This window comes from Urocampus carinirostris, chromosome 16 (genome assembly GCF_059441175.1).
Source record: "Urocampus carinirostris isolate Australia breed hairy pipefish chromosome 16, RoL_Ucar_1.0, whole genome shotgun sequence".
Taxonomy (NCBI): Eukaryota; Metazoa; Chordata; class Actinopteri; order Syngnathiformes; family Syngnathidae; genus Urocampus; species Urocampus carinirostris.
Window position 1 is genome coordinate 33,889,004 of NC_142364.1, and position 19,331 is coordinate 33,908,334.

General features: G+C 36.9%; 1 protein-coding gene across 3 annotated transcripts in view; it reads left to right on the plus strand.

Annotated features, from left to right (window-relative positions):
* The first annotated feature begins 229 nt into the window (after window positions 1-229).
* Window positions 230-19,331, plus strand: part of dcc (DCC netrin 1 receptor) — a 409,358-nt gene continuing 390,256 nt past the window's right edge. For all 3 annotated transcript variants that reach the window (XM_088355706.1, XM_088355707.1, XM_088355708.1), the window contains exon 1: window positions 230-660. In XM_088355706.1, the coding sequence (XP_088211832.1) occupies window positions 540-660 (121 nt within the window). In that variant the 5' untranslated portion in view covers window positions 230-539. The remainder of the gene's footprint in view (window positions 661-19,331) is intronic.

Here is a 19,331-nt window from a genome sequence, read left to right on the forward strand (position 1 = left end):
AAAGAGAGAAAAGGGGAAAGAGAAAAAAAGGAGATTAAAAAGAAACAGAGAGGAAAAAGAGAGAGACTGCGTTTCGAAGGGATCGGGCTTTTAATTAGCGAATGCCGGCTCCCGTGGTTTACTTCAGAGAGCCAGCTCATAGAACCGTTTCTTGCGCGAACGACCCACCACTATCCACTTGACGCGCTCTTCACGCGTTCTCCCCGGGCAGACGGAGCAGACCTCCGGGAAGACGCAGTGGATCTGACCGTAACCCGCTTTCAGCAGCAATGAAGTAAAGAAGAAAAAAAAGAAACACGCAAGCAGTGATGGAGAAAGACTTTGCCCTTATACTTTTTGGAACTTATTTTCTTCTTCAATAGAGATTAAGCATCCCCACATCAATTTTGGGATTCCTATTTTCGTTTTGGAGGAGAACCCTACCCAACCGGTGTTTTCAATTGGCACATTTTGGCGATTAAGTGGCAGTTCTTGGTCCCTTGGAGGATTTCTTTTTACAGATTGATACCGGTGGCTCATCCAGACTGGATCAGGACAACATGGAACTGCTTTTGTTGGGATGTTATGGGCTTGTTTGTAAGATACCGGTGCGGAGAAGGTCGGGTGGACTCAGCTTACTGCTGCTTTGCTCTCTGGTCGCTGCTCACAACTCTGTGCACGGTGAGTAGGGTAAAATGTTTTCATATTAATGCGTGAGAAGGCGACGCACCAGAAGAAAATGGAAATTGAACTCATACGACGTTGTTGGCATTGTCGGTTCTCAGTTTTAGGTGCAATTGGTGTAGAGCTGCAGTGTATGAATGGTTTGAAGTGGACCTTGCAGATCCACACCATTGAATACAACGCTTTGATTGGATCCTGCAGAGGGTGCAGCGCCATCTAATTTGAGATCGTTTAAACCCATTCATTTATCTTCAACCACTTCTCTTTGCATGCAAGATACTTTTTATTTTGGACTATATTCGTAAACTTATTTACTTAACGATTTGTCACACATTTCTGGGAAGGTTGTGAGTTCTTGTAATTGCAATGACTATTTGCTCATTTTGGTAAAATTTGTATTTTCTTAAGATGTTTTATGTTATTTCTTGAATAAAACAAGAAAAATCACCCTCAGCATAAGTAACTTTATCTCATCAGCTAGTGTACAATTCTTCTCATTTAAAGCTTCATTGTGTTTTTTGGTGTGCCTCCAGATTGTAAAAAAACAACAACTTCAAAAACAATATTAATTTATTTATCCAGCAGATAGCATAGACAGAGCCATCTTGGTGCTAAGGGTACCCCCCAAAACCACAAAACTTTTGATTGGCTATGCATAAGAAAAGGGTGCTGTTTGGTCACTTTGAGTTTCCTTAGTTTGCATGCTTGCACAAATAATACAGCAACATCTTGTGGTCAAGTGATATCTTCTGTCCCTTTAGATATTTTGGCAATGCACATTTACTGCCAGGTTAAGTTAAGTGGAAAATTATTGTTATCTATTTGAAGATTTCTAATTTGAATGATTTTGCAGGTGTATTGTTTATATTTAATCAACATCAAGTAAAGATTTTTACCCCCTAAAGACGATTGATGAGGTTTATATTAAATTTGCTTTCTGTATATCGATTCATCACCACTTATCCCCACTTGGGTCTTCGGGTTTTCTTAGTAGTTTGTATTTATACTGTTGCCATAGTCACAAATACATATTCATGTGTATTCTGTGCTTAAAGTTGCTCTGGCTAGCTCAATGTGACAGTGAAATGTATTTGAGGTAAGCACTTGTAAGACATTTAAAAAACCCACACTATAACTCGGTTGTTTCTAACAACAAGTTGGTTTCAGAAATGAACCCCTACCACCTGGAACCATTTTAACCGGTTTTGGGGCTCAGATAGCCTGATAACTGATTTGTTCTGTTTTGTTCTGATATTTACGACCGGAGGCCTGTCTTAAGTAGACTCGCGCTTTATTTTTCATGCATTAACATGGCAGGAACTGCCCTGAAAAAAAGCAATAACCATGGGTGGCAGAAGGACGGAGCTCAGTTTCTCTCTTTCTCTGTCTCTCAACGGCACTTGTGACTGCTTAATATGAGTGGTGTCATTTCTGTGTTAGTTTTGTATATTCAATTTAAATCAGGTAAAGGTTCACTCAACATACTGGAAAAATATCGGCTTTTATAATACAGCAGTGGAAAACATTTTCGAAACCAACAAGTTTGGTGCATTACCTGAAGTATATTTTTTTTCACATGAATTTAAATGTAGTTCAACTTGTTTTTTTTAGTAAAATAAGAACATTTATATCTGAAATAGGCAAAAAAAACCCGTCTTATCAAGGTGAAGGTAGTGTCTAGTAAGACTCCTTCCACCGGAGGGCCCCAACCGGCTTTGGAACTAGGCACGGATCTGTCCAGTCTCCACACACTTGTGCCTTATCATCTTAGTCCTTTATATACGTCAACTTTACTAAAAGTATTGCTTAAAGGGGCAGTGAATAATATTTGGTGCCACCTGGTGGCCCAAAACAACCTTCACTATCATACCAATGTTAACTTATATCAATATTCATAGTTCCAGAATTTGAAATTTCTTTTACATAGCGGAATCCATACTTAGTGGCATCTTGCTACTACGCTGTGCTCTTTTGGCAGTGGTTTCTGTTTGCTATTGACAATACATACAAATTTTTCTGCTTGATTCTGCCATTTAAAAAAAATTTTTTCATTGTGGTCCGTCCACCAAACTGTGGCATAACAAAGGAATAACATTTTGAATTAGTATGCTATGGGCAGCACAGCAGTGCAGTGATCAGCGCGTTTGTGGTACAGTTCTGAGGTCATGCGATCGCACCTTCCTGCGTGGAGTTTGTTGTAAAACCAATTTGATAAATAAAAGTGTGAAAACACAAAATTGTCTGGGTGACCCCAAAATTTTAACACTCGTGTATGTCTATTCAATGCAGCTACCTACACAACACACCACAACCCTTGCAGTCTTTAAGTAACTGCACAAAAAAATAAATGACCAAGGCTATTACATATTTATAATCCATTTTGATTACATTGTTGTTGATTTATGCTCAGCTGTGTTTGATGTTTTTCCTGATATATTGCAGAATTCAACAAATGGATCAAAGCGGCTCTTTGAGAGTCTAAATATGACTAAGCATTTTAAATGAGCTAATTTGTGGTCAGAGGGTACACACGCACACACACAAAAACCCTGTTGCTGCAGTGCGTGTCTACCTGAGGTAGTGTTCCCTTCCTCAGCTTGACAGTAAAATCCCCTGCTGCATATTTTAACCCAACTGCATTTATCTGAATGTCCTCTCCACCCTGAGCCATTCATCCTCCCCCATCCCTGCATATGTTGTACACCAGTGTTGAGATGAAGTGTCGGGCAGGAGGGACATTACACGTAGCAATAGCTTTAATGTTGCTATTTTTTAACTCTGAGTGACTGCTGTTTTCCAAAAACCAAATCTACCCGCACCAGCCAATTTTGAACATTTTAACTTATAATTCAAGACCAGCAAATTTATTTTTTTAGGGATATATAAGCAGAGAAACAACCAAATGAATGGTTGGACCGTCATCTATCACCCTATAAAGTTTGTTGCTGATATATCCAGTTTTTTGGTAATCATCACATAGGACACATTCCATCCCAGACATTACTTGTTTGAATTGTTGCCCTCAAGTAGACAATTTAGGATAATCAAATCTTGAACTATTATATTGAAAAACAGCTTTAACCCTAAGGCAATGATTACCCTCAACACTGTAAAATTAAACATTGGTTACCATGCTTGGACGGTATGTGCAATAACGACAAGCGGCTATTTATTTTCCTTTTCTTTCTTTTTTTAAAATATGTTTTCTATTCCACCATGGTCATCATGGAAGGGATTACCACTTGTGAGGCCCCTTCTAAAGGTTTCTTTTTACCTCACGCTGAGGTTTTGAGTTTTTCCTTGCCCGCATGTTGGTTTAAGATCAGGCAATGGTGTAATTGTAATCCTTTGCATTCCTTTGAGACATTTTTGTGATTAAAAGCTATACAAATAAATGTGACTTGACTTGACATAAATTAAAATTACTTTTTTTTATACTATTAGCCTTCAATTGTATTTCAAATTGTATTTTATCTTGTCAATACATTTGTTCCATGATGATGGCACTTTTTAATTTTGGTGTGCATTTCGCATGTTACAATGACGAGCTATTCTAGTCTATACTCTTTTAAAATCTTTAATTGATTTCCTCAGAAAGAGAGCCATTTCCACCAACTAGTGGCTGATTTAGTTAGTACAGTACAGTATTGGAGTGGTTTAATTTACGCTGTAGGGATGGTCAAGGCATTGCTCTGCTCGATTGACTGATTATTTTCAGACTAGAAGCATACTTACCGTATTTTCCAGAGGCGCACCCATCAAATATTCAGTTGGGATATTTTTTCATATATTAGGCACACTAGACTCTAAGGTGCATGAATTCAAGCTACAGTAAGAGCAAAGTTTCGATTAAAAAAAGTCGGAACAAATAAACAAACATGAGTATTCGAAAAATATGGTATAAAAACGAAATCCGCTTGATTTATTTATAAATGGTTACTGAATGTAGAAGAATTTTATAGTAATTATGCATATCTGATTTTATTTACAATATATCTGTTCTATAAGTTTCATTGGATTACAAGGTGCACTTTCAAATTCCTAGCATTTTTTTTATTTTTTTTTTAAAGTCCAGAAAATATGCTGCCTTCATCACAATGGTTTGTTTATGTTGGTGGACTGCAATTTGATATAATTTGCTGCAGTGACGAGTGGTGAGGTTTGTGTCTGGTGAGGCACAGTCAGATTTAAAAATCATTTGATTGGCGGAGCAAGAAAGCAATATAAACAATGTATCATCAAAAAATGTTTTATTGTTTCACCTTAACTTATAAATGAAGACTATGCTCTACTCCTTGTAAATAAAAGCATCAATAGATGAGCAATCCTCAATTATGAAAAATGTCCCTGCAATAAGAAAATGTTTTTGTGATGGCTTGACTTGCTGTTAGTTTGCTAATTTGATCACAAATTGTATTGTTTGGGGCTGAGGTGAAAGCCAAATCAGAATCATTGGTCTCACTATCGCCCACTGCCATGAGGCAAGAGAATTGGTGCCTCACTCTGTATCTGCAGACGAGGTATATTTTTCTTTTTTTCTATTTATGAAATAAAAAATAATAATTCCTTTCTGCCACTGGAGGGCAGTATCGGTGTAAAAGAGCTGATGTCCAGTCTGGTTTCATGTTAAAGACAATATTGTGCAATATTTTCTTAGCTTCAGTAGACCCAGCCAAGTAGTTTGAGCTATTGTTAATGCCTTTCACTGCCAACCCTTTTATTTTGTATGTCTCTATTTATTTCAAACAGTATTACAATTGAGGAAAGCATATTTTTCTTCAGGAAATGAAATGAAATGAAATGATTTGCATTTATATAGCGCTTTTCAAGTCAAGACTTCCCAAAGCGCCTTACAATGTGATCCACATTTCCCTACAGCGGCCTTGCAGCCATGTAAGGTGCTAACCTGCTTATTGGGGGTATTAGGGGTTCAGTGTCTTACCCAAGGACACTTCGACATGTAACACGGACGAGCCGGGATTCAAACTGGGAGCGCTCTACCTCCTGAGCTACTGCCGCCCCAAACATTCATAGCCCCCACTTGAGTTTATTTATGTTTGTGATGGCGAGTTCTGTCAGAACCAGAACAGCTACAGGACCCAATCGCGTGACGTTCTCACACAAACCTTTTATTTTACGGGAAATGGGGAGACATGCACATTAGGAGGCCGGTCTGGCGTGGAAGGACAGGAAGCCAGAGACGGACGAGACGGATTCCAATTGCCCGAGTTGATATCGGACAAATTGGGTCGATACCGGACAGGAAGGGCCAGACAGGATAAATAAAACGAATCAGGATATCGAAAATAAACAGGAGAAACTAGACGGGAACAAAAACTGGACAAAATAACAACAGGACAAAAACAGACGGAAACAACACATTTAATGCCAAACATGAAAATCGTTTTTCTTTGTCATCTCAAATAAATGTGTTGCGCTTACAAAAGATCCCTTACAAACCATGATTTTCATTTGTTGGGTAGGCTACAAATATTGGCTGAATGATAAAGCATAGTACTGAATCACAGAGCTAAATATTTGGCGTTGATATTTTTTATTACTGATCCGGCTCACCTGAGAACAGAAAGTCTGGATCTGCCCCCGAACGAAACTAAGTTTGACATGCCTGTTCTAAAAGATGCACTGCTTTTAATATCATGGCATGATGACGATGAAATTGATATAACGTAATCTTCATATTGGAGAGTAGGGCATTTGTGTTGCTTTTCTAGCTTTTATGTTAGTCAATATGGAAATCTTCCCATCTTCTGCACATTCTTCTAAAGTATACCTTTGAAACATCACAGCATGGCAAAAATGAGGAAGGGCATCAGTGTTGGCAACTATAGTAAAGAGTCACTGAAGCCCATTTACAGAACATTGGCACAAAAAAGCCTTTGCATTTTCGAGAATTTGTAAAACTGGGTTAAGATTAATCGTTGTAATTTTAGCACTTTTTTTCAGTTGCACCACAATACAGCGACATCTAGTGGTCCAATAATACACTGTCCTTTAAAAAACATGTTAAACTAAAAACAAGATATAAGATAAGACAAATAACACTTTTCCCAAAACTTTTTACCTAAAGTTTTTGTGGGGCAGAAAAAAAGATCATCTCTGATTCACAAAGAAAAGCAAAAAACATTCACAATTGTTTGCGATTTATGTCAATTTCACAGTCAATACAATTTCAGGTGCCTTTTTCGCAGAACGCATCCTTTCTTATTGCCATCTTCAGTTGAAATCGTACGCTTGAGGGGAATAAAATGCTCATGCAAGTCCGTCTACAATGCTATGACTCATGTAGAACACATACACATCCCTTTTAAATTGTAATTTTTTTTGGAATACAGTACTTATATGAGTTTGAATCAAGACCGCATATATTAGAGTATGAATGGTCTGGACTATAAGTCTCACTGGAGTATAAGTCGCACCAACCAAAAAAAAAGAATAAAGAAGAAAAAAAAACATACGTCACGTCTGGAGTATAAATTGCATTTTGAGGAAAATGTATTTGCTAAAATTTAACACCAAAAACATACATGGAAGGACAGGAAGCCAGAGACGGACGAGACCGAGACCGGGGCGGCAGTGACTTAGGAGGTAGAGCGCTCGTCGTTGGATCAAGAGATCGCAGTTCGAATCCCGGTTCCTCCATGTTACATGTCGAAGTGTCCTGAACCCCTAATGCCCCCAATAAGCAGGTTAGCGCCTTACATGGCTGCACGGCCGCCATTGGGAAATGTGAAGCACACTGTAAAGCGCTTTGGGAAGCCTTAGCTTGAAAAGCGCTATATAATTGCAGATCATTTCATTTCATTACATGTCATCTTTAGAGGCAATTTAAAATAAAATGGAGTAAAACACGCTGAAGATGTCCGTATGGTTTTCGAACATAACGTTACATGACTGACATGTGTTAATATTAGTAACAATGTAACATGTTTACCAATCTATCAGTTCAACTCCGAATCACTAAATCCAAAGAAATTTCCATCCTCTGTGTCATGCTAAACTATCCAACGCTTCCTCTTTCCACCTCCTCGTCGCTTATAACAAACGTGATTTCTGCTTATCGCCACTACCTCACTAGCTTTACAAACTTTCTGCTTTTCAGCTGAAATATCACATGAAATATCCTACAGACTAGGCAGAGAGCAGTCCATGATTTTCTGGGCTGCGTTGATGACTCCATTTTTTTCCCGTGTGCTGCCGTGCTCCCAGTATACCATATTGTGATGCCGTATGCCAGAATGCTCTTTACTGTAGCTTTGTAAAAGGACACAAGTAGATTTTGTTCTTAACTTAAACAAAGAATTTGAAAAACAAAACATTCAGTGCCGATGGATGAGAAAATGTAAAAATACCCATGAAGTTAACAGATAGCGCTAATCCAGTGAGGGATTTAGACATAGTATCTCCTTGGTAAGCATTTTACTCTTAGTGAATGTCCAGGAGCTTAGCCTTCCTAATTCATCATTAAACTTAACGAAAGAATCGTGAACTCACCCGAGCAAAGAGTATGTCTTTAGCTTCACCTTCACAATTAAGGCCGACTCACACATGCACATTTAAGCGACAGGCTACTGACAATTTCTCTTTCGCTGCCTTACAAGAATTCAAACTAGCCTTTTTTGTTGCAACTAAAAGGCCAGCGATGTATTATTAACTCCTAAAACTCAAATGTATCGACCGATTTGGGTTTTGTAGAGCCGATACTGATTATTAGTATTAAGAGGAGGCCGGTAACCGATATTCGGAGCCAATATCCATGTGCTGTAAAAGCTTAAAAATGAGAAATTTTTATTAATGCAAAAGGAAATAAATATTATTTGTAATAAATTTCAAAAACTTTGATTGCTATCTGAAACCTTTTACAGTAAGTTCATTCAAATTTCAACTCAAGTAACTTGATGAATCTTTCACTTAAAGATTAAACAGTGCAGGGAATACAACTAGGCTTAGCAGCAACTTGGATAAAGGGCCATAAAAACTTAAATAGCTCCCTGATTTTTTTACAATAAATAAAAGGAAATGTTTACAACCAACATGACTTAAATAAACTTAAAACAAAATGTGCGTTGACATTTCAACAAATCTGGCAAATTGAAAAGTTCCGGCTCTCCTGTTTAAGAGCCAGATTGATGAACTAATGTTGTGGTAGCAGCTAATCACTCAGCCTTCCACTAAAGCGTGCTTTTTATAGTCTCTCTCAATCACAAACACTCATGCTTGAATGACAAACTAATGTTATGATAAGAGCTAATATATCAGTCTCCACCTAAACCTGCTTCCCTAAAACAAACTAGCTACACTTTTTACGCTTTATCTTAAACACAAACACGCATTTCTATTATGGACACAGGCATGTCCGCACCAGTTAGCTGAGCTGCCGCTCTAGAGTTATTGTTCCTGCTTCAGTGGCTCCGCCCCCGGTCGCTTATCTGATCAGATGGCGCAGGATCAGGTAGTGAGAAGACAGAGGAAGGGAGAGGATTAGGAGCAAGGGAGAGTTTGGGCTGCAACTGAGACTTAACAATCAGCTTGTCGAATGAATGAAAATGCTGATACCAATATCTGTCAAATACCTTGACCGATCTTGCCGTATATAGAGATAAATGTATAAAGTTATACCTACAAATGTATGCCAAATAAATAAATGAACATCGAATAAATCACGTAATATTTAAATATGTTACATCAATGCTGAATTAATTTTTTTGTGCATTTTGTCGTTTATTTTGTTATTTATTTCGTTTTTTTGCTTTTTAATGCATTCTGTTGTGTATTTCGTCTTTCATCTTATCATGTATTTTGTTGTGTATTTTTTCTCAACAAAGTGTTAATCTAATGAGGAAGTGGCCTAGATGCCTGATTGTTTTACCTATTGGTTGATCACTGATAAATCATGACAAAATACATGACAAAATACACAACAAAACACACGAAAAAATAAACAACAGAATACATGACAAAATACACCCAAAAATAATGGACAAAATAACGACAAAATGAGGTAAAAAAAAAGAAAAAATCAATACCAAAATAAAGAAATTACTAAATAATACAGCGATAAATAGATCACAAAATATATGACAAAATGCATGAAGAAATGAATACATTGCATTTATGTCACATTGTAAGTGTTACGTGATTTACGTATGTCTTCAATTTTTTTTCGCTTTAAGTTTTTCTTTTCAAGCATTACTTATCTTCAGTCTTGGAATTCCAAAATACCACAACCTTAGTTATTTATACATTTAATCATAGTTTGTGATATTTTTATACAGCAATTCCTTGACTTTTTTCAGTTCTATTGTCATTTATGTAAAATTGAGCCTATTATTTTGATTTTGTCAACAAACAGGATATATTTTAATTTCAATCATACATTACACAGGTCATTTATCTCTGATCCAATCTAATCTAATCTAATCTACCAGTAATCATAAGTACTTTATTAATCGCGATTTTTGTGTGTGTATGTGTGTGTGTGTGAGTTTTTGTGTGTATTTGAATGTGACATACAGGCCCTGAAAGTGCATAACTGATTTTCGTAAAAATCTACACATTTGTAGTCTGGGCCAACAAAACCGATAAATATCTGCTTTCGGCGGTCTGCTTATGTTGGGTCTGCAACGCCCTCTGGTGTACAAATATAATACTGCATCCCCTATTCACCAACCACTCTATGCAGCCAAATCCAATCTACTTTTAGCCCGGCAAGGCAGAGCCATTATACTTGTATACAATAAAAACAATAAAGGTCCTAACACAGACCCTCCACAGCTAGTGCCGTCTTAAATAGCTGTCACCAATCCGTACGTATTGAGATCAATTTGTGACATAAGACTTGACAAGGGGATGAACAATTCCTCGTATTCTATATTACAAAAATGTGTGATTTTTGGTGTCGAAAGTTTTCCTTAAATCTATGAAGATACCAAATGGAGTATAGCTTGTTGTCTGTTTCATGAGTTATATCTTCTACAAAAGCAAATAATGCCAGCAGCACAGACTCAAATTATCTTTGGTTATTGCTGTTTACACGGTTTAACCTAAATCATCTTGACGGGAAACTGCCAGCTTTGAAAATAACTGCAGTTTCAGAGTCTGGGATTCAGAAATTTGTATTCATTTTTCGAAACAAATGAAACCCTAAACGTAGACGCGTTTACTTGAATATTACACCTAACACTGATTTTCACAAGTTCTTGTTGCACAGATAAAGTGCCTAAAACTTAAAACCTAAAACTTTATTTTCATGAACTGTTTGTTGTTGATGAAAAACCGTGACTAGGTTGCAACTTTTAAATATGTATCTGCCACACAAGCAGAATCTAGACCTTGCAACCTGTCGTTGCTGGAGTTGTGTTGTGTCATTTCTCATGAGAATTTAGAGCAGCCGTTGACAGTCACTGTCCCTTGGGCACACTTGCTGCATGCGGTAGAAAATGCACAACACTTTTGGAAGATGTCAACTAGTCTGCAGGGTACAGTGAGTCAACTAAAGGCAATGCCGGTTAATTCATTGAACATTTGATTGTCTTATGTTAATTTCTTAATGACTTAAGGCTTATAAACATCCTTTTTTGCTTGGACATTTTTTTGTATTCCGTGAGAGCATATGATTTGTTTTTGTGTTTCGAATAAACTAATATAGTGTTTGTCATTGCAGGGTGTTGTAATTTTGAAACATTTGTCACTGCATATATAATCATAATTGGAAGAGTTTTCCGGTTGTATAATTTGTTTTATTTTAATCATCACATAAATAGCTTAATCATGTTAATCATTTAGTTGTAATTAATGCACTTTATTATTATCCATATATGTGACTGTAGTTATTTACTTGTTTACCGTTTTTTTACACCATACGGCGCAAGGTGTTAAAAAGCGCAGTAACCATAAATGGTTCGATTTCTGTATTTAACACTACACAGGGCACACCGCACGATAGGGAGCAGGAGCCCTCTGCTTTTGGCCGCGTAACAACAACACAGACAAGCATACAAGTGTGCGCATTTGAAAATACAACGGAAGCAAAACTGAGTTTCGTTGTGTTTTTTTTCAGGTATTGATTACAAAGTAAAACACATGGATAAAACAACAGTAGCTCAGGAGGTAGAGCGATCGTTTTAGGATTAAGGGATCCCAGTTCGAATCCCGGCTTGTCCGTGTTACATGTCGAAGTGTCCTTGGGTAAGACATTGAACCCCCAATTACCCCCAATAAGCAGGTTAGCGCCTTACATGGCTGCACAGATCACGGCCGCTATTGGGAAATGTGAAGCACAATGTAAAGCGCTTTGGGAAGTCATTGAATAGAAAAGCGCTATATAAATGCAGATCATTTCATTTCATTTCATTTCATAAAATAAAGAGCTACTTCGAAACACAGTTTGGTGCTCACACCATTTGCTTTACCGGTAATCCATATAAAACAAAACCGTCAAACACCTCGTGTTTGGTTGGTTGATGTGTTTTTTATATACTATTTATATATATATATATATATATATATATATATATATATATTTATATAGGCACAGTTCTAGCTACCAGCTTGCATGTGGAGTTTGCATGTTCTCGCTGTGTTTCCGTGGGTTTCCTCCGGGCACTCCAGTTTCCTCCCACATACCAAAAACATGTCAGTCCAAATTGTCCCTATGTGTGAAAGAGCGAGTGAGTTATCTAGTAACCAGTTCAGGGTGTCCCCTGCCTACTGCCTGAAGATGGCTGGGATGGGCTCCAGCACCCCCACGACCCAACTGAGGATAAGTGATGCTGCTAATTGTGGGATGGATATAAGAGTCATGAATACCATACCCAAGCAATATAGACGGAAAAAAAGATAATGTAAGTCCATCCAATTTTCGCTTCTACATTTACAGTACATTCACAAGTTATATTTTATTGTATGTTTGTAAAGTGACAATTTCATTCAATTGGCTTTCAATCACTTGAAAATTATTGAAAACATATATTTGTTTATAAATAAAAACGTAATATAGTAAGTATAGTAATATCTCAATTTTTTGTCCAGTAAATTTGATGATTTGCATTGAAAATCTCAAAATGCAACAAGGCTAGTTTATAGCAAAAAAATTGATATTGATAAATAAAATTAAGAAATTATTAAAAATAGCAAGTATAGAAAATAAGAACAGTTATTTGAATGTTGGCTAAGAGTGCAATAAAAAATGTAACTTTTATTGGTTCACACAAAGAAGCTCTAAGGATAAGACATCAAAACAACAACACATTTTATTAGTAGTAATTTTTTCAAGTATACATGTTAGTATTATATCTCTGCCATTAAAACTGATTAAAACTCCGTATGTGGCCCCTGGGCTTTAGTTTGTCCGCCTCTGTTCTAATTGGTGATCTAAATTACAGTTTTGGGGGAAGGCTCTGAGTCTTGTGTTAAGTCCTACCAAACCACCCGCAGGATTCAGTCTGAGCAAAGGACTGGTGAGAAGATGGGATTTGGGGAATTTTCCACTGACTTTTGTTTTGTTTTTATCATAGCCCGCTCGGATTCACTCCTCTGGTATATAAATGCGAAACCTTAACAGCCTTCATCCGTACTCACAAGCCCAAAATATTGTGTTTCGTTTTTTGTTTTTTAATTGTCATAAAAACTCGTTTGCTATTATGGTCATGTCCCGCAACCCAGATGTTAAATTGGACGTAGGTTCATGTATTTACCCCGACTGGTAGACTGCAGACTACAGCTGCAAAAATTAGTATTTTGATGATAAATTCATCTGTCGATTATAGTCTCATTTAATCGACCTACACATTGACCTTGAATCAATTAAAAACGGATTGCATTATATAATCTACGTATTTTTTGAGTTAAGGTATAAGCCAGTCCTGTTTTTTGGAAATCATACAGCAGGTTGAGGGAACTTTAGAAAGGGGTGCGCACAGTTGTTTGTTATTTCGGCTCTCTTTTCATTGTTTTAACTTTTAATTTTCTTTGTTGTTCGTTATTTTGACCAATATGGGATGTTTACATCATTGTCACTATAGACCAATCATGTTGCTGTTCTTTGAAATCCCCCACCCCTTAGAGCTAATGTGTTTTTTGTAACCTGGGAGATTTATCAAAAGGTTTAGGGAAGGACCTTTTAGATCAGGTTGGACTTTCTTATCTTGGGGTTTGGTACAGTCCTCTCCTGTTCTCTTTGCAAGTTAAAAATCCATTGAAGCCTTCTCTCCTTATTTCAAGTTTTTACTCAATTATAAACTTCTCTTATGTAATACTTAACCCAATAATGGTTTTTATTATTTGTCTATACTGAATACAGCCCTTCAAACATGTCAAACCACTGCAAAATACATGTATAATTCTTATAATAATTTTAATTCATCATACGATAACACCTCATTAACGATGACCTCTTGTCCCCCAAAAGGCCAACCTTTCTGCAGAAACCTTCCTCCCGGGCGCATCAGACTTAATACAGTATTTGATCAAGTATCTTACATTTTCATTAAAAAATCTGTGGTATTAAAACAGTCACTGATGAACCGCTGCAGACACTGCAGGCTTTTCGAATTACGCTAGCAATTTCCACGTCCACCCAACCATCAATTGATGCAGTTGATGTGTGGCCCGCATAGACAGACTTCAGAGCTGTTGGAGTTGCCGCTCAGTGTGCCTCTGTAACAAATGACGGGCTCACAGCAGAGGTCCGGGAGGTTGATTGCTAGGCCAAATGAAAGAGATCGAGTATGTAATCAGCACCAGAAGTGAGAGATTAATAATACGCTGAAGTGAAAATGACATATTAGCTGATGCTCATCTGAGTTTAATTCAGTACTTCACTATGTTGGTGGACAGAAAGTCATTTATTACCTTAGGGTTTTAATTTGTGCAGGCCTGATTATGAGTGCTGCGCCGCTTTGTTCCTGGGTCAATGGTCACCGAAAAGTAAAAATGCAAAGTGAGACAAATTATACAAGGGGGCAGTGATTGGCAAGAACTGTTCTGCTCATTTTTGGAAAGAACTGTAGTGCAGTGGATCAGATAACAATTGTACTCACAAATCACAATGACAATAGTATTGTATTGCCCCCAAAAACTAGAATTAGATTCTTTTTTGGCCCAATCTTTTTTTTTCTTACAATAATAGGTAGTGGATTTAACATTGTTTTTCAGAGTTTGCAACACAGCTAGATGGATCTGGTACCTAGGTAAATAATAAAAAATGTGTATTTCATGAGTGAGTAAAGGGGTGTATGGTCAAATAAAAAAACTATAAATAACTGATAATACTGTATACAATCCTACGTACATTCATACTTCTATGTACACGCAGCTTTAAACACAAGAATTCTAAAATACCAGCTTTATTGAAAGCTGTCAGGCCCTGATATTGAAAACTATATTTCCCACAATATCTGATGACAATGACACCCACAAAGTAAGCACCACTACATGCCAATATGTCCATATTAATGCCAATGATTGGAATTAATAAATAAAAGATGCTAAAAATGTCCAAGATTTTTTATTTTCTTTTTTTTTGACATTGGTTTGTTGCCGAATCACGTTCGTATCTAGAATTGCTCGTACGTCGAGCAGATTTTCCGAATATTAAGTAGCTGAAAAGCAATTTATTTGTTTCTGGTCCTCCCAAGAGCATCCAAGTTAACCCCAAATAGCTGTAAAACATATCTTCCTGATTACTAGAAGCACATTCAAATTGTAATTGCGCATAAACACACAGTAATTGAATGAATACGATGATAATAATATGACTTTAAAGCCCCCGGTCTGGAGTGGTAATGTCTGGAAATTACTTAGATTGCCGTTTGTATGTCGGGCTAAATTTCTTCTCAAAAGACATCTAGTATCTTGAATATCTCAGCTCAAATAGCTTATATGTAGAGAGGTATTAATATATTTAATTCATAGCATTATATATTTGTGAACATGGAAGGAGACCAAGAGGAAGGCCGCGATTGACGATGATCGATGGTTTTATGAGCGCACTTCAGGAAAGAGGTCTAAATATAGTGGAGGCTAGAGCCCTTGTTGGTGATAGGAATTAGTGGAGAGGTGTTTTGAAAAGATAGTGGGATGTTTGGACGCGTTCTAAGGGATAGGCAGGGCAGCCGTATGATGCGGCAGGGGTAAACCAGGGAAAGCTGTCGGGCCCTGCTGTTGAACAGTGTTGTGTCACCCTGACCAGAGTAACATGGCCGCTTTCTTGTGTCCCGTTTCATCTGGAGGGACGAAAGCATGACCAACTTGGGTGCCGAGATGCTTAACTTGTTTGGGTGTTTGGGCATTTGAATTGGCCATGGTTGGCTACTTTTTCCCTCCGTTTTGTATGTGTTTGTCTTGCGTCAAGGGATATGACCAGGGTAGATAGATATTTTGGGGAAAAAAAAAAAACTTGCTCCATTTATAAGTTAGTAGAATTTCTGGAAGCTTCCACCAGAGACCGCTCACCACTCAAGACCGCTCACTGGTTGTGCTATACCTATTCTTAATGACACTTGCCGTATGCATTTACATAACATTTTGAAAGCGAGGCAGAAACAAAGAGTGAAAGAGTTGCGAGTATTTATTTCAGTGTGTCGCTATTGTATAGCCATTGTAGTGTTTGTAAGCTGTTGGTTCATATGCAAGTACATATTGTATATAATTTGTTGCAGTCGTGTCATTTGGAAGGGGGCAAAGGGTAGAGGGTTGTTTACGTTATAGTTTGGTCCCCACCAATGCCAAGACGAAACCTATACCTTTTTACTAGTGGGCAATACTAGAATTTTTGTTTTTGATCCGATTCAAGCAACTGCATAGTAGTATTGATCAATAAAGACCTAATACCTATACTTTTTGCTTGAAAATTTAATTATCATTCAACAACTGCCTTAGTATCGAAAATATTAATGTACGGATCGATCCGTCCACCCCAAGTCTGAGGCCCAGAGACAAAATGTGCAGTGCAAAGTGTCATGGCTCAGTGTTCCTTTGCAATCTCTCAAGATTGCACAAGCCAAGACATTTGCTTCCACAGGTCGTTGTAAACGGTTTCTTCTGTTTCTTAAGGTGTGTGGCTTTTATAAAGCAGTTTTAGAGTGTTTGGTATTTGATGAAGGCTTATATGCAAGTATATACTATATTTAATTTGTTGCAGTTATGTCAACTGGGGTTACATCATGATATTGTTCCGACCAATGCCAAAACCAAACCTAAACCTTTGTACTGCTTATTATCATTTATTTATTTTAATGGAGATGTATCTGTGGCTAAAATATTCCCTCCTAAAATTATAATGTGCTTAAGAACTAAACAACAGAGTGGGCAAGAACTCCAACCACACTTTTTGAATACCAATTTGAAAAGAATGCAATCCGGATATCGCTGTCACTGTCTGCACATGCTCAACTGAAAACAATCCAGTACTCGATGAAAAGAGTGGTAACGCCTGCAACTCACAGCGCATTTTATTTTCTGTCAGATAAAGGCAGTTCCACGACAATTTCGGCTGAGATTGCTATCAAGTCCACGGGAATGGGAGCAATTCTTCTGTTCTCACATTCCTTTTTTCGTCTACTTGCCGAGCCTTCAGAAAAGAAAGTGTCACAAGAAGACACAAAAAGCCAAAGGAAGAGCAAAAAGACAGCCAAAGAGTCTGCGCCTTTGATTCTGGCTGAAATTAGGTCTCCTGACAAACCATGCAGCAAAGATCAACTCGCGAGAGGAGAATACGCAATTCAGATGTACAGAGTTTTGGGGAACATGTGCTGCAAAAATGTAGTTGAATTAGAATAGAGCAAACGGCATTCTGCAACATTTTTCTTCTGTGTTTTGCTTTGACGCTTTGACGAATTTAAGTATTAACTACTAATAAGTTTTTAGGTGGGGGTGGGGGTGTTGGTGGTTAAACAAAGGATGAAGAATAAAGTCACAAGAATGAATTGCAATAGAAAAGGTCTGTATTGTCGTCGTTAATATTGTTTCCGACCAGATTAGATGTGTCACTCCAGGATAAACACCTAATAAGGACTTGAAAAAGAAAGATTGATCCCCAAAAATGACAGGATAGAATAGGCGGAACTTGCTAAATTCAAAGTTTAGTAGACATTCCAAAAATAAGAGAAAAGACATGTATGGGTTTAAACTTGCAAGGAGAACAGCGAGACTTCAGAAGTTCCAACCTGTTCTAAAGGCTCTTCCCTAAACCCCTAATTTTTTAGTATATCTCCTTGGTTACAAAAACAAGTCCCCTAAAGGGTGTAGAAAACAAACAGCAACATGATTGGCTGACAATAATGCAAACATCGCATAATAATCAAAACCACAAACAACAATGCAAAATAACAGTCAAAATAATGAACTGGCATTCTATGCCATCTCATTTGCAGTTGTCCAATATTAAAAACTGACCCTTAATAATAATGCAAAAAAAAAGCTTAAACTGCCGCAAAAGTTTTACATGAACTTAAAAGAACATAAATGGGACGTGAACATTAATGGAGGTATTTTTATATTATAGTGGTGTTGATTTATAATTTTTTATTTTATTTTTTACAAAACTGTGTTTAAAGTTCCATTTAGAATTTAAACTGAAATTACCATCCCCTTATTTTCTTCGGTCCATTATTCATTATTATTAAATGAATAAAATGCAATGCAACCAACATGACTTAGATTAACTTACAACAAAAAGTGCACCAAAGTTTCAACAGAACTAATAGACAAACTGATGTTATGATAAGAGCTAATTGATCAGTCTCCACCTGAATGTACCTCCATAAAAAAGATTAACTCTTAATTACAAACACACTTTTCTATCATAGACCCAGGCACTTCGGGACAAGTTAGCTGAGCAGCCGCTCTCTCCTGCTTCAGTGGCTTCGCTTATCCAATCAGAATGTAACAGGAGAGAGGAAGAAGGTAGAGCTAGGATAAAAAGAGAGTCTCAGCTGCATGAGGCTGAATAATTGGCTTGTCCAATGGAAAAAAAATGCCAATACCAATATCTGTCAAATTCCCAAATATCGGTGCTGATAATCGGCCGGCTCAATAATCGGCCGGCTCAATAATCGGTTGACCTCAATTATAAACATGTAATTACTGTTTTATTTTCAAATTTAATGACTACAATGAAAAGTTTTAAAGTATAAAACAACGAGAGTCAAAAAACAAAAACAAAAAAACAGTAATGTAACTAAAATACAAACTTAATAATGTCAACATGACAAATAAAATACTTTCCTTTGCACCATTTTTGAAAATAAAGTCAGAATTTGGAAATCGTGTTAACAATAACAGGTTTACCAGTGGTAAATGTGGAAATGATGCATACATGACGTCCTTTAGAAACGTGTAGACAATGGAATATTTGAAAAAAAAGAAAAAAAAAACTAAAAGAAATGTTTACGCAATAGTAAATATCTATTTAGTTTATATTTCTGCAAATCATATATTTTATTCAATTAATTATTTATTTCTTCACCACCAAGGGGCGCAACATTGTTTTTTTTAGAAGGGAAAAGACTTCTTTACTTTAAGTTTTATCAGAGTCATGCTTTTACCCAAAGGGTATAACTTAGTGCCTCCTAGAACCGAAAAAAAAATATCTTGGTTAAAAAAAAAAAAAAAAAAATGGTTAAGAAAAATAGAAATATTGACATAAATCA